This window comes from Glossina fuscipes, unplaced genomic scaffold (genome assembly GCF_014805625.2).
Source record: "Glossina fuscipes isolate IAEA_lab_2018 unplaced genomic scaffold, Yale_Gfus_2 3, whole genome shotgun sequence".
In the NCBI taxonomy this organism is placed as follows: domain Eukaryota; kingdom Metazoa; phylum Arthropoda; class Insecta; order Diptera; family Glossinidae; genus Glossina; species Glossina fuscipes.
In genome coordinates this window covers 14,578,322-14,590,530 of record NW_023998417.1, presented here as the reverse complement: position 1 = coordinate 14,590,530, position 12,209 = coordinate 14,578,322, and the positions used below count along the sequence as shown (strand labels likewise).

The 12,209-nt window shown below is 34.7% G+C and overlaps 1 protein-coding gene across 2 annotated transcripts; it reads right to left on the bottom strand.

Annotated features, from left to right (window-relative positions):
- Window positions 1-2,927: 2,927 nt before the first annotated feature.
- Window positions 2,928-10,339, bottom strand: LOC119634913 (homeobox protein B-H1). Of its 2 annotated transcripts, none has more exons than XM_038029344.1 (3): window positions 10,269-10,339; window positions 8,672-10,168; window positions 2,928-3,986 (listed from the first exon to the last, which is right to left on the bottom strand). In XM_038029344.1, the coding sequence occupies exons 2-3, from the start codon at window positions 9,651-9,653 to the stop codon at window positions 3,538-3,540; spliced, it is 1,431 nt and encodes a 476-aa protein (XP_037885272.1). In that variant the 5' UTR covers window positions 9,654-10,168; window positions 10,269-10,339; the 3' UTR covers window positions 2,928-3,537. The 2 variants fall into 2 exon arrangements, with proteins under 2 accessions (XP_037885272.1, XP_037885273.1); XM_038029345.1 differs by having other exon boundaries at window positions 10,322-10,338.
- Window positions 10,340-12,209: the final 1,870 nt, after the last annotated feature.

Below are 12,209 nucleotides of genomic sequence, written 5' to 3'. Positions count from 1 at the left end.
TTTGAACGTTAATGCAAAGAAATTTATTCATATATTCATTTGTATTTATAAACAAGTAGTGGCTATGCAAGTAAGAATTAGTCGAAATTTTATAACCACCGGCTTATTTATGGCTGCCACGCAGAGAGTATAAATAAACTATAAAAACTCTTCTTAATATTATAACAAACAATAAGACCAAATAATATAAAGTCGGTTTTGCCAGTCACTAGATTTGAAAAATTAATCACTCATTACAATGACGAAAAATATATAGTCACTAAAGTGAAGTGGAAAGGAAGGATCAAAGTCAAATAAGAGAAATACTGTGCCCTGGTGACGACCGCTATCGCTTATCGCTAGAGCAAAGCATAAGGATGGAACGATTAGTGGACGTGGCAGTCGTAGCTGCCGGCGTCAGGTATTTTAATGGACAGCTTAGCCACTGTTTTGCCCCTTTAGAAAAATGTCCAAAATTTCTTTCCTGCTAGAAGACGGTTCTCTATTTAGTACAACAACTTTATGAAGCAAATTGTCAAAATTGTATTTTTGAAACTCACTCATGTTTATATCTACGAGTTTTTGTTTGTAAATTTTATTTTACATTCCATTAAGTGCTATTAGTTTAGTTTAGAACACACTATAACTAGTGAAGAAGAAAATTAAAGTTCAACCAAAATTGCTTCATTCTACTTAGCTTGGAACACAGTAGTAGTAGTAGTAGTAGTAGTAGTAGTAGTACGCCGCCAATGCGAAATATGAATGTTGTTTGTGCGCGCACATATTCATTCATATTATAAATCATTTAAATAAGCAAGATGAACACACAGACGCAAGTAATAAGCGGTAGACACAGCGGTGTTTGACGGTGTTCGTTGAATTTGATGAATTAAACTTAGAACGTAGCTCTTGGCTAGGCAACCAAGCTGACCAACAACACAGTTAAAGGTGAGCGAGCTTTAGCTGCTACCGTAATCGTTGTCGGTCGGTGAAACATCAAAGTGTTGAGTTAGTAGTTAACCAAGACCCTCTGGCAGCGTTGTTATTGTTATTACAAGTTTTATGTTATTTTATTAGTGCTTGTTGTTGCCAATATTAGTCGTTTCTACTGCATATATTAATCGTACTTAAATTCCAGTTTTTCACTTAATCGTTACACTTTAAATTGTGTTATTTATTAACGCACGCATCTCTATCTCTCTCTCTCTCTGCCTTTTTCTTACATCATCTACGTAGAGCGATCGGTCTGGAATTTGTTCAACAGCATTTTATATGACATTACGTAGAAAGAAGACGTTTTCAATGTAATTAAAAAGAAAATCAATGATTAGGAGAATAGAGGCTGAAGTGGAGAAGAAGAGCTATTGGATTAAATAAAATTGGAACAAACTACGAATAGCTGTTAAGTCGTTAAAAATATTATAATTAGCATTGTGTTCCGGATGTTTGTGTGCGTATATATATACAGCTTATTGGTAATGGAATAATAGTTGGAAACCTTTTCTTCTTTAATTACAGACGGGACCTCAAATTTTTTCAATTAGTAAAGATAACAAAATTACTGCTCCCCATGCATTTTGGTTTCGCTTCAAAAGGTTTCCTATTATCAGCAGCACGACTTACTATTATTTTGCCTTTTCGTTACACTTAACACAATGATAAACTTATTTTTTATGAACAATAAAAAAGCGGCTTAAAAAATCTTTTGAAACTTAAACACCGCCTTGATCAACACTCTTTCTCACCTAATCACTGCTTTTCTTTCTCTTTTTTTTTTTTTTTTTTTTTTTTTTTTTATAACGACATTAGCATTGTTTATCATTAATCTTTGATATAATTTCCTTCTATTCCTTTTCTGGCACTTCTGGATTGATTTTTATTGTATGGCTTTGTCGATGAAGTGACTTTTTGCTTTCTTTTGTTGAATCGAATTATTTATCTCAAATTTATTTTAATCAATTCGTTCCTGCCGTTACTTTATAGCTTTGATGTTCACCGTCAACCTAGATTTATTTTCTACGGCTTTCATTATGTTTTATTAAGCTTGGTTTAAAACGCGAAGAGGAAAGAAAGATGTAAACGACCAGTAAACGTCGATCATTTGGTCAGTGATTTATGTAAATAAATTAGAAGAATAAAAAGGAAACGGTGAAATAATTTAGGACCCAGCAGGTTTGTCAGTTTTGCAAATGCCTATGCTTAACGCGGATGTTCGATGCACATGTACAAATTTCACGTTCGACATGGAGTTCATTTATAAATTACAGAATGCAAGCGAGTTGCAATTAATGTAACATAAGTGGAACGACCGTGCAATGCTTGTCGACCTTCTCTTGATCGACTGGACAGCCAGCCAATTTTTGAGCTTTTATTCTTGATTCCGGCATTGAAAGACATCGTTAATGTTCCAGTATGCTTGGCTGTTGTCCATTTCTGAACAAAAACCGTCCACTCGTATTCATTTTCGTTTGGGACCAGCTCTTCCACCGTGTTTAAATGGGCTATGAACAGGCTGTGGTAACACTGCTAGTTCATTGTTTGCATTATGGCTGCCGATGAAAAAGGGTTAACAACACACATCGCTATTTTGGGAAAATTTTTCATTGCACACAACAAAAGTGTTCATTATATATCTACATATACATATATATATATATATATATATATGTACATCGTGTTTAATGTAATTAATTAATTCAATTTTTATTTTTTTTTCATATTTACAGTTAGATAAATAATTTTCTTAGATTGCTTCCTTTAGCTGCTAATGTAGTTAGTTATTCATAATTAATGCTTAAATTTTTCTAAAAATTAATTTGACTAAACGTAAAATGCAAAAAGAAAAAATAATTTCCGTTTATACATCAATTTCATTATTATTATTATTATATACATTTATCGTTTTTTCCTTTTTATGCTCTCAACTTTTCTGATAATTATATTTTCAATTAGAAATTTAACAGATATCTATCTATCTATCTATCTATCTATATACATTCAAAATGATGAGTTGGCATTCCTTTTGTCACCTCACGTAAGATATGCGCACTCCTTTGCGATCAGAACCATTCTTCTAGGATGTTAGTTAGTTTGCGTTTGCCTTAACTGCTTTGCTGTAACTTTTTGTCACATATCTGCTACGACGCGCTGTGTGTGTTTTTGTCTCTAAGTTTGAAACTTTTACAGATCATTGATGCAATAGAGACATTGGCAACAACGTTCTTTGGTATTTTTTGCGGTGATCGAGACCATTGGAATGTAGTGACTACTGATCGAACTTTTTTGCTTTAACCGTATGTTTGTGTGCATATTGACTGAGCAAGCAAATCTCCGGTGCGCGTTAACTTAATGCTTATTGCCGTTGACGCTGCAAAGCCAGCGTAGAGTGTAGGCCAAATTGTTCACTTGTGAATCAATGTCTTTGAAAAACACGCACGTAATTTCGAAATATTTAGGAATAGTTTTGAAACTGTTCTCAGAGTTTTGCTCATTTCCTGGATCTCAACTAACTGAACTTAAATCTCAGTTGATATGCGGGAGACGTTTATAGGCACGTATTCATTTCTGCGGGCTAAGGTTTGACAGGGGCGGTGGGGGAGGTGGAGGAGCAGTTACCACGGGCATCATACCTGCGGCGGCTGCCGCCGCCAGACCTCCCATTACCGCTGCGTCGGGATGTAGGGGCTTCTTCTTTAGAATGCTTAAGTCGTTAACATTCTCTAAGAATGATTTATGGCCGGAAAAAACTTTAACGCTCTCGAAGTCTTTTTTTAATTCTTCAATATCACGTTTCTGCTTCGCTCGTCTGTTTTGAAACCACGTAATCACTTGGGCATTAGAAAGACCCAAAGATGCGGCAATTTCATCACGATCAGCAGGCGATAGATACTTTTGATAAAGAAAACGTTTTTCCAATTCGAAAATCTGATGATTGGTGAATGCAGTCCGCGATTTTCGCTTCTTTTTTGGCTGCGGCCGATTCGAGAATATATCCAAATGCGACTTATCTGTAACAAAGTAAACAAGCACGATTTCAATTAGTGAACTGGGTGGGTGACGACATGAATATAAAAAGTTGCTCTCCCTTTATATCTCTTTTGTAGATAATTACATACAAACACTAAAATTATATGTTTGCGTTGCATAAATAATATTATAATAATGTATAAATGTTATGATTAATTCGTTTGCTAGTAAATTAATTGCATACAAATACTTTGCATTGCATACGGTGAAGAGGCGTTGCTCGTTAACAGATAGAGAAGAAAAGCAAATTTACTTTTGCTTAAGCAGCTTGCATAGTGGGCGTGTGTGTGTTGGTGTATTATTTGTACTTGAAATTCTATTTGAATTACGGAATACCTGATTTACTCCATAGATCTGTACAAAGATACATGTATGCAACAATTAAATATTTAGAATAACTCAGGTGTCTGACTGCCTTTGTATTAAACGCTCGAGTATACTTGACTTTCATTCCATTTAACATTCAATCTTAATTGAGTATTGATTAATTAGCTTGTTAATACTTGTGTATTACACCCAACTATTAACGCCGTTGCCATACAAGAATCATAAAAACATATATTTTTACATAACTCATTGAAGTATGATTTAATGTCATTGTGGAGAGTGCTCGCTCATGTTTTTGTGTATGCTTAAACCGCGTAAGGTTGCTTCTAAGCAGTCAAACATTGATTGCCGCAAGCTTGAGATTCTCTAGCCACCTTAAGTCAATATTAAATATGTACAAATCTGTGAGTTTATCTCTTTTTAATAGGTTTCTAATGTCTTATCTCATAATGAGATTTTAATTAAAAACGCTTTGTACATATTTTTATTTTATTTAGTCTTAGCTAATTTAACATCTTCAAGTTTAATTTTTACACCACTACTGTTCACTTTGTAAAACGTGCCACACAGATCGTTGACGCTGAACATACATAGTTCTAATCAGCGTGGAATTAAAAGTCAGTTCAATCATGTCTATGCGTCCGTTCGTCCGTTTGTCTGCTTGCTTTCGGCTTTCGGCCTTGCTTATGATTGTGATTAGATTTAAGTTAGCACTAATTACGAACAAAAATAGATGACAAATAATGATTTCTATTGAATGCACTTATAATTCCAAATACACAGAAATGATTACCCGTAGGAAAGAGCGATCTTGGTTTCGTCTTCGTATCTATGGTCCACGTTTTTTACAATATTTAAGTTTTTGTGATTATCTTTCGCTAAACTTTAATTAGCCTTATCGTAAAGTGACACTAACATCCCTTGGTCGTAGCTATAGGGAATAGGGAGTCCGCTAAAGATGTAACACCTACCTATTGGGCCCACACTCTCTAGTTGCGATCTCCCCCTGCCCTTTTCATTTCTCTTGGACCGCCACCGTGTTACACCTACAGGGGGCATCATCGGCTAAGTAATTGGTCATATCAAAAAAAAAAAAATATCTATAGTGATTGCAAAAAGGTGCTCGATCGATAACATACACGGTATCTAAAGGATTGAACGTTATTCCGCTATTTCAAAATCGTGGGAAATTAATATTATTATGAAATGTAGTAATAGAATGACGATAAGTGACTAGCTTTGCACATTGTTGCGTGCGCGGTTAGTGATTTTCAAAATTCGACCCCATTCGCATTACTTTTAAACGTAATATATATATCACTTGGGGAGATTTTAGTAAACTCTTTGTGTTGGATTATATGCTTAGAGTTAAGTGAAAATTTGCTTCATTTTGTAGAAATTACTTTTACAAACAAAACCTTTTAAATTTCATTGTTTCTTCTATTTCAGATTTCCGTCCTTCAGAATCATGTAAGTACCCGTCACTTCCCCATTGTAATTTGCTTTTTGTGAGCCTATAAACGTTCACAGTGTATTGGAGATGATAATACGGGACCTCGGTGTAAGTATTTTGAATCGCGTCATGAGAACTGGATATATGGCGGCGCGGAATTATAAGGTGACCTCATTAAAAAAATTTACTACCCTTGACATTTCATTCAAAGTTATTTACGGAAAGAGCCTATCGTAAAATGTTTGGAAGATCATTGTTTTTTTTTTATTCACTCAAAGAAAGGCATCACTTCCCTACGGTTTTACTATCTGCCTGTGAAATTAAAAATGCTTGATGAGATTTTCATGTTAGTTATGAACGTTAGTCAGCTACGGGTTTGTAAATTTTTTGCCGTATTCTCCGTAAACATACGACTGTGGTAAAGAAGACGGGGATTTGGCATTTTTATGGTTCGGATATTGCAGACTAATGGGAAAGCTTAGTGAAAGACCCCTTTTCCCCCCTTATTGTTGATAATGCAAAGTTTCTCTTTAATTTCTAATGCCTTAGTGTTCACATTGTTATGAAATAGTTGCGTCGTTTTAATCTATACCTACGAAGTTATTTGCTGCAATTTGTTTTGGCAAATTATTGGAAAGCACTTCTCTCCTACTTCACTAGTGCTTCCATTGTAAAGCAATAGATTAACTGACTTAACTGAGCATATCTTTTTAAGTAATAATTAGGTTAGATTATATATGCTTGGGTAATAATAGTAATTTTAGACCTTTCCATAATAACTTAAACCAAATGTCTTCGTATTTCCAAAACTCTAATCAGAGTTATTAACTAATTTATGGACGCTTGTCGACCATCTGGATTATTTGTATTAAGTGTGTGAGTTTGCTTTGGTGTTTACGTTGCTTAAAAAAGGAGTTTTGTTTTAGTAACAAATTGTCAAGTGTCTTTATGGACATTAACAAAATTCGAACGGTGCAATTTGAGTATCTTGAAGAATACTCCGTATATTACCAAATGGATTTTTATTTTATTCTTTCTTTGTTTGTTTTCCTCTTAGTCATAAACTATGATAATTGACTACTTTGATGATTAATAATGCTTTGGTTTTTCTTTCAAGATAAGATAGCTACGTACGAGTAAAAAAACTTCACACACTTGTAAACATTTGCCGTAGAATGCAGTATCAATTTCATATTTCCCTTGAAAATATTTACAGACGGAATCAGGATAGCACGATATTCTTAGCGTCATAATGTCTGCTAAATGGGTAGAAGAAAATATTAAAGACCTTTTTTACATCGAAAATGAGTTTTTTTCTTTCTTTCGAGAGGCAAGTCAAGAGATAAGATACGAGGACCTACGCTAATGTGTTTCAATTACAGATTTTAAAACAAACTATGAAATTCGTAACAATGATCGTTTTAAAATATAATTGATACGAATTTTTAATACTTCTTAATATGGGTTAAAGTATTAGGTTGTTCGAAAAGCAAAACCTTAAATTGTTCGAATATTTTGTACAAGTATTTTTACTTTTTTTTTCTTATTTTTTCAAGCAAAATAATTCTTGTTATATTTTTTAGTAAAATCGTATGGGACATAATGTCTTACATAAAGCCGTTTCTACTGCTTGTTGTTTTAGGCGAATGTCTTCTAAAAAATACGTGTAAAATTGTCCAAAATATTTCCCCTGGCTGATGTTTGCATATCGCACGAACACTCCTTTATCAAACGACCTGTAAAATCCAGTTGCTTTACTTATAATGGTGGGTCGGTATTTATTTCTTAGCCACGAAAACTCTAATCAGACACAATTAGCTATTTAGCAGTGTTTTTATATATTGTGCGATTGAAATATGTGAGATGACCTTGTTCACAAGAACAAGAAGCATAATATGTTTTACTTTTGAAAATACAAACGATGTTTGCGGAGCTTAGAAGACTGCTTGTAGTTATACATCGATTTCGATGCATTTAGTCAATTTTTGAAAACTTTCCCTGACAAAAATTTCACTCTTCGTCGTCTACGAAGCTCTCATAGATGCTTGAGAATTTTTAATATTGGATCTCGAAGAATTTCTACAATATATCTTAGGATCTGGTGTCGTGTAGTGGATTACGTGAGAACAAAGCCACTCACCGAATTGTGAGGAAAATTGCAATCTCAGCAAAAGCAAAACCTTAGTAATTTCAGAAGACACTTTTCCTTTGTATTAGGAAAGATGCAGGTTTGAAAAATCAGTTGCCCAATTCTAAGCTAATTGTTAGAAATCACCCCTGGCGAGGCCTAGAATTTAATTTTAACTTTCGCTTTTATCTACTAGCGATTCTTAAAGCTACTTCTTTGATCTGATTTCTTCCACATCTAATTATTGCTATTAATGTTAAGCATAGAGTGTTCAAAATTCGTTTTCAATTAACAGTTTGGCTTTTGTTATTATATATCTTTTTTTGCTTTCATAAATCGTCAGTATTAATTATGGTCAACTAATTAGATAAAATTAATATATATTGCGGTTGTTCGAAACAGTGGGCGCTCATTTACATTTGTTTTAATCTTTTGGTTGCTTTTTTGCATTGTGAGAGACAATTCAATTAAAACTCTTGTTGAAAGGAACGTTTAATGATTATCTTTAGTTATTTATTAGTTGTGATGTTGTCGTTGTTTTAAATGAGCAGTGTCAAGAATTTGTTACAAAATGAGTCATGCTTGATGTAGTTATGTACCAACGAGTCGTTTTCCGACATATCCAATTAATATATGAAATGTCGTCATTATTTGAATGCCAAATAGTGTTTTGTTGCTTTTAATTAATTCTAAATAAGCTGAACACAATCCGTGAAGCTCGCTGGATTCTTGCGATATTTGTTTTATTTTCACCTTACCTTGGGATTCATCGAAATCTTTGGTTGTCATTTGAAATAGAGCATCCAATGGTGTACCGTTTGCTTTCGTTTTACCGCTACCACCTTGATTGCTGTTGTTTGATGTTTGGGTACTCGTAGTGTTATTTGAGTTTAAATTACTCGCGTGTGATCGTTCACTACTGGTCTGAGCTGTATGTTTGGCGTGGGTTTCGTTAGAAGCGCGAAGTATTTCTGGAGAACAGCAGTCACTGGCCGCAGAGCTAGATCTTTCACTACCACTTTCTGATGGTATTATATCCATCCCATTCATATGTCGTAGAAGTTGAGCTTGAGCGTTGAAATGTTCTTGCAATTGGCGGTGATAATCTAAAGCTAAACGTTGTTCGTAATGCAACAAGGCAGACGGAATAAATGGTCGCACTGGCATGGGACCTAATAAATGATCCCAAGGTCTTACCACGTGTGGAGAGCCAGGTATAAGCATGGCAGCAGCAGCGGCAGGATGTGGAACAGTTGCGCTAACTATATCTAATGGTTCCGTTCGTGGCTGCAATAAGCCTGAACTGTGCGTTACGGGTGGTGGAGAGCTTGGTATAGAATCTCGTTTCTCATGGCCTAATATGTCTGCTATGGAAAAACTTTTCACTCCCTCGATATTAGCCTTTGTGCTGGCGTTTGTTGCTGTTGCTAAAGCGTTGATAGAATGGGTGGATCGCATGGGGCTGGGGGATCTTTCTTTAAGCTCACCAGAATCAGCGGATATACGTAAACGTTTTAGAGGTTGGAAATATTCTTCAGGCACAGTACCGACGGCAGCAGCACGTGTAAAGCCGGCAGCCGCCGCCGCTGCTACAGCATGTTGATGCATAAGTAATTGTTGTTGATGCAGTAAATCAATAGCACTGCGATTCTGATTCTGTGGTAAGGGGCTAGGTGCACCTCCTACTGAAATTTCCGATTCGGCTGGGCTTGCTGGACGCATCGTTGGTGGACAAAGCATACTAAAATCCCAAAAACTGATAATTAAAATTTTTACACGCCGCCTTATGCGAAGACAACAAGTGAAAAAGTCGCACTAATAGTTTTCCAATATCTTTTTTGTTGCTGTTGTGTTTTGAAATCACTGATTAGGATTTATGTTAAGTAACATCAATTAAAATTTATTTGCTCAATCACTGCACTATTATGTCTAAAGTCAGAATAACGCGTATTGACATGTCTATCCTTATTTAGAGTCCACGGCATACTAAAATCAATCACAACACCATCATTACTCAGTTAAGTTTGAGTCACTTATGATACGATTTATACACTGCGTGTTAGCGACGCTCTCTTTCTCTCTGATTTCTTCTGCCACAGTGTGCATATTATTAATAAACCGATATAGAAAGAAGTGTTGTACACATATTTATGTTGTATTTTATAATTATTATGATCTTATTTTCTTGTTAGCAATAGGCAGAGCTGTATGCACTTTTCACTCTATTCCTCTTTCTCTCTATTTACATTGTTTTACTATTCAAAAAATAAAAAATAAAAAAAATAAATAAAAAGAATCTCTTGCGGTAATGAGCTGCTATACAAAAGGTTCATTTGCTACACGTTTGCTTTGTACACTTAATCAATCAGTTAATGTAGTCAGTCAGTCAAACAGGAATAGTTTAAGACCTTTCCATTCGACGTTTCACACACAACTGTTTCGGAACTAGATTGAAGATTGCTAACTAGACAAGTTGATTTTCTTGTTTTCCATACTTTTTTACCGTGTGGTAAAACTTATTATTGTGTGCACTACCGTGGTGTTGGTTGGTGGTGGTGGCATTGTGTGCGTTTCAAGTTTTTGCTGCTTTTGCTTGCGGCAAAAAGGTTTGTTATTTTTTATTACGCTTTCGTATCTTGTTTGTTGGTGGTTAAACTCAATCAAATCATAAATGAACAATCTGAAGTAGCGTAAAACAGCAACAAACAAGCATTGTGGAAAAAACAATAATGATAACATACTATTTTTATGCTCTCTCTCTCTCTCTCTCTCTCTCTTCATCTCTTTCTTTCTCTCTCTATTTCTCTCCCTATCTATCTCACTATCTCAGTATATATTTTGTTTAGGGAGCGCAAAGAGTTGCAACCGAAAACAAGTTTTCATTTTTTCATTAGAGCGAGCAGTACAAATATTTTGGATATTTTTATTGTAACCTACGTACGTTTGCTATCTCTCTTATTTGAATTCTTGATCTCATTCACTCTCATCGAGACGACCTTAATGGGTGAAAAGGCGTTAAAAGCCCACCAATCGTTTGCTTTGTCCTCTCATCATAAAGCAATGGTGGTTTATCTAACGGTAATTATGGCGTTCATCACTAAAATAAAACTTACTCGCCTGTCTTACATATAATAAGAGTTTATTATTGTATCAATACCTCCTGAACTTTGTAGTAACACATCGCATACATCAACTTAAGTATGCGGGCAAGAGCGAGATAACCAAAGACCACCTTTAAAAGCTTTTGTTATTATAATTAGTAGTTTTTGCTTATTTCGTTGCATTTGCGTGTAGTTCTCATGTGTGGTAACGAGACTGTATTTAGGCAAATTCACTTCATGTAGTTTAGAGAAATCGTCACGTTATTCGTCATTTAAATTTATTTTATCGGTTCACTTTTTACGGTTATTATTGTTGCAGTTACCAGCTAGCTAATCGTTACCAGCCAGTCATGTTTATCCACTTGCTATCAATCATAATGTCAAAAAATTAATTTATTTTGTGTCTTTGTCAACTCTTCTTATACACAGCTATAGGAAGGCTAGAAAGTGAAGAGATTGCATTTCTCATATTCACGTTATATTAACGGCTTTTCGCAATGTTTAATACCTCCTCTCCTTTCAGCAATATACATTTATTTATCGATGTAAATAGATGTTATTAAACACTATATATATATATATTTGGGGGTTTTTTCGCTGCACTCCCTGGCTTAGACATTCACACTTCCCATAACTGCAATGTGCTTTAGTTTATTAAATTTTTAAGTTATGATGAAACAAGTGAAAAATTTAAATCGATGTTTGTCTAGTATTAGCATATATATGCTATTTGGAAAATGTCATAGTTCAATTCCGTTTTAGCTAAATAGTTTTTTTTTTTTTCGCTTCGAACTAGATTCATGTCCCCGTTGTCTCATTTAATACAATTTAGTTGGATGGATATTTTTTGAAAAGAAGATTATCGAAGAATATGTTAACAGTAAATGTGGTTACATATCGAAAACATAATCGCAGGGCTGATATTTCGGTATGGATTTGCTCTTGCATTCCACCACTTTTCGAGAAACCGAGAAGTTTGGCTTGAAAATTTGTTTCTGATCTGTATTTAAGCAAATAATTTTTAAAATGTTCTGCGAAACAAAAAAGGGAAGCAAGTGAATTTACTTGCCCCAAAAAAGAACAATTTTTTAAATATATATATGGAAGCATTTTAGTAAATCGACCGGCGCTATTTCCACTCTGAACCTTGCCATGACATCTTATTAACGGCAATTTGGAAACGTGAACTGAGTAT

Bases quoted from the DNA above. Each gene is read 5' to 3' on its own strand.
- LOC119634913 (XM_038029344.1), bottom strand. From the start codon at position 9,653: ATGCTTTGTCCACCAACGATGCGTCCAGCAAGCCCAGCCGAATCGGAA. The intron at 3,987-8,671 runs GTAAGGTGAAAA...ACTTTGTTACAG, and splicing joins AGATTTCGATGAATCCCAAG to ATAAGTCGCATTTGGATATA.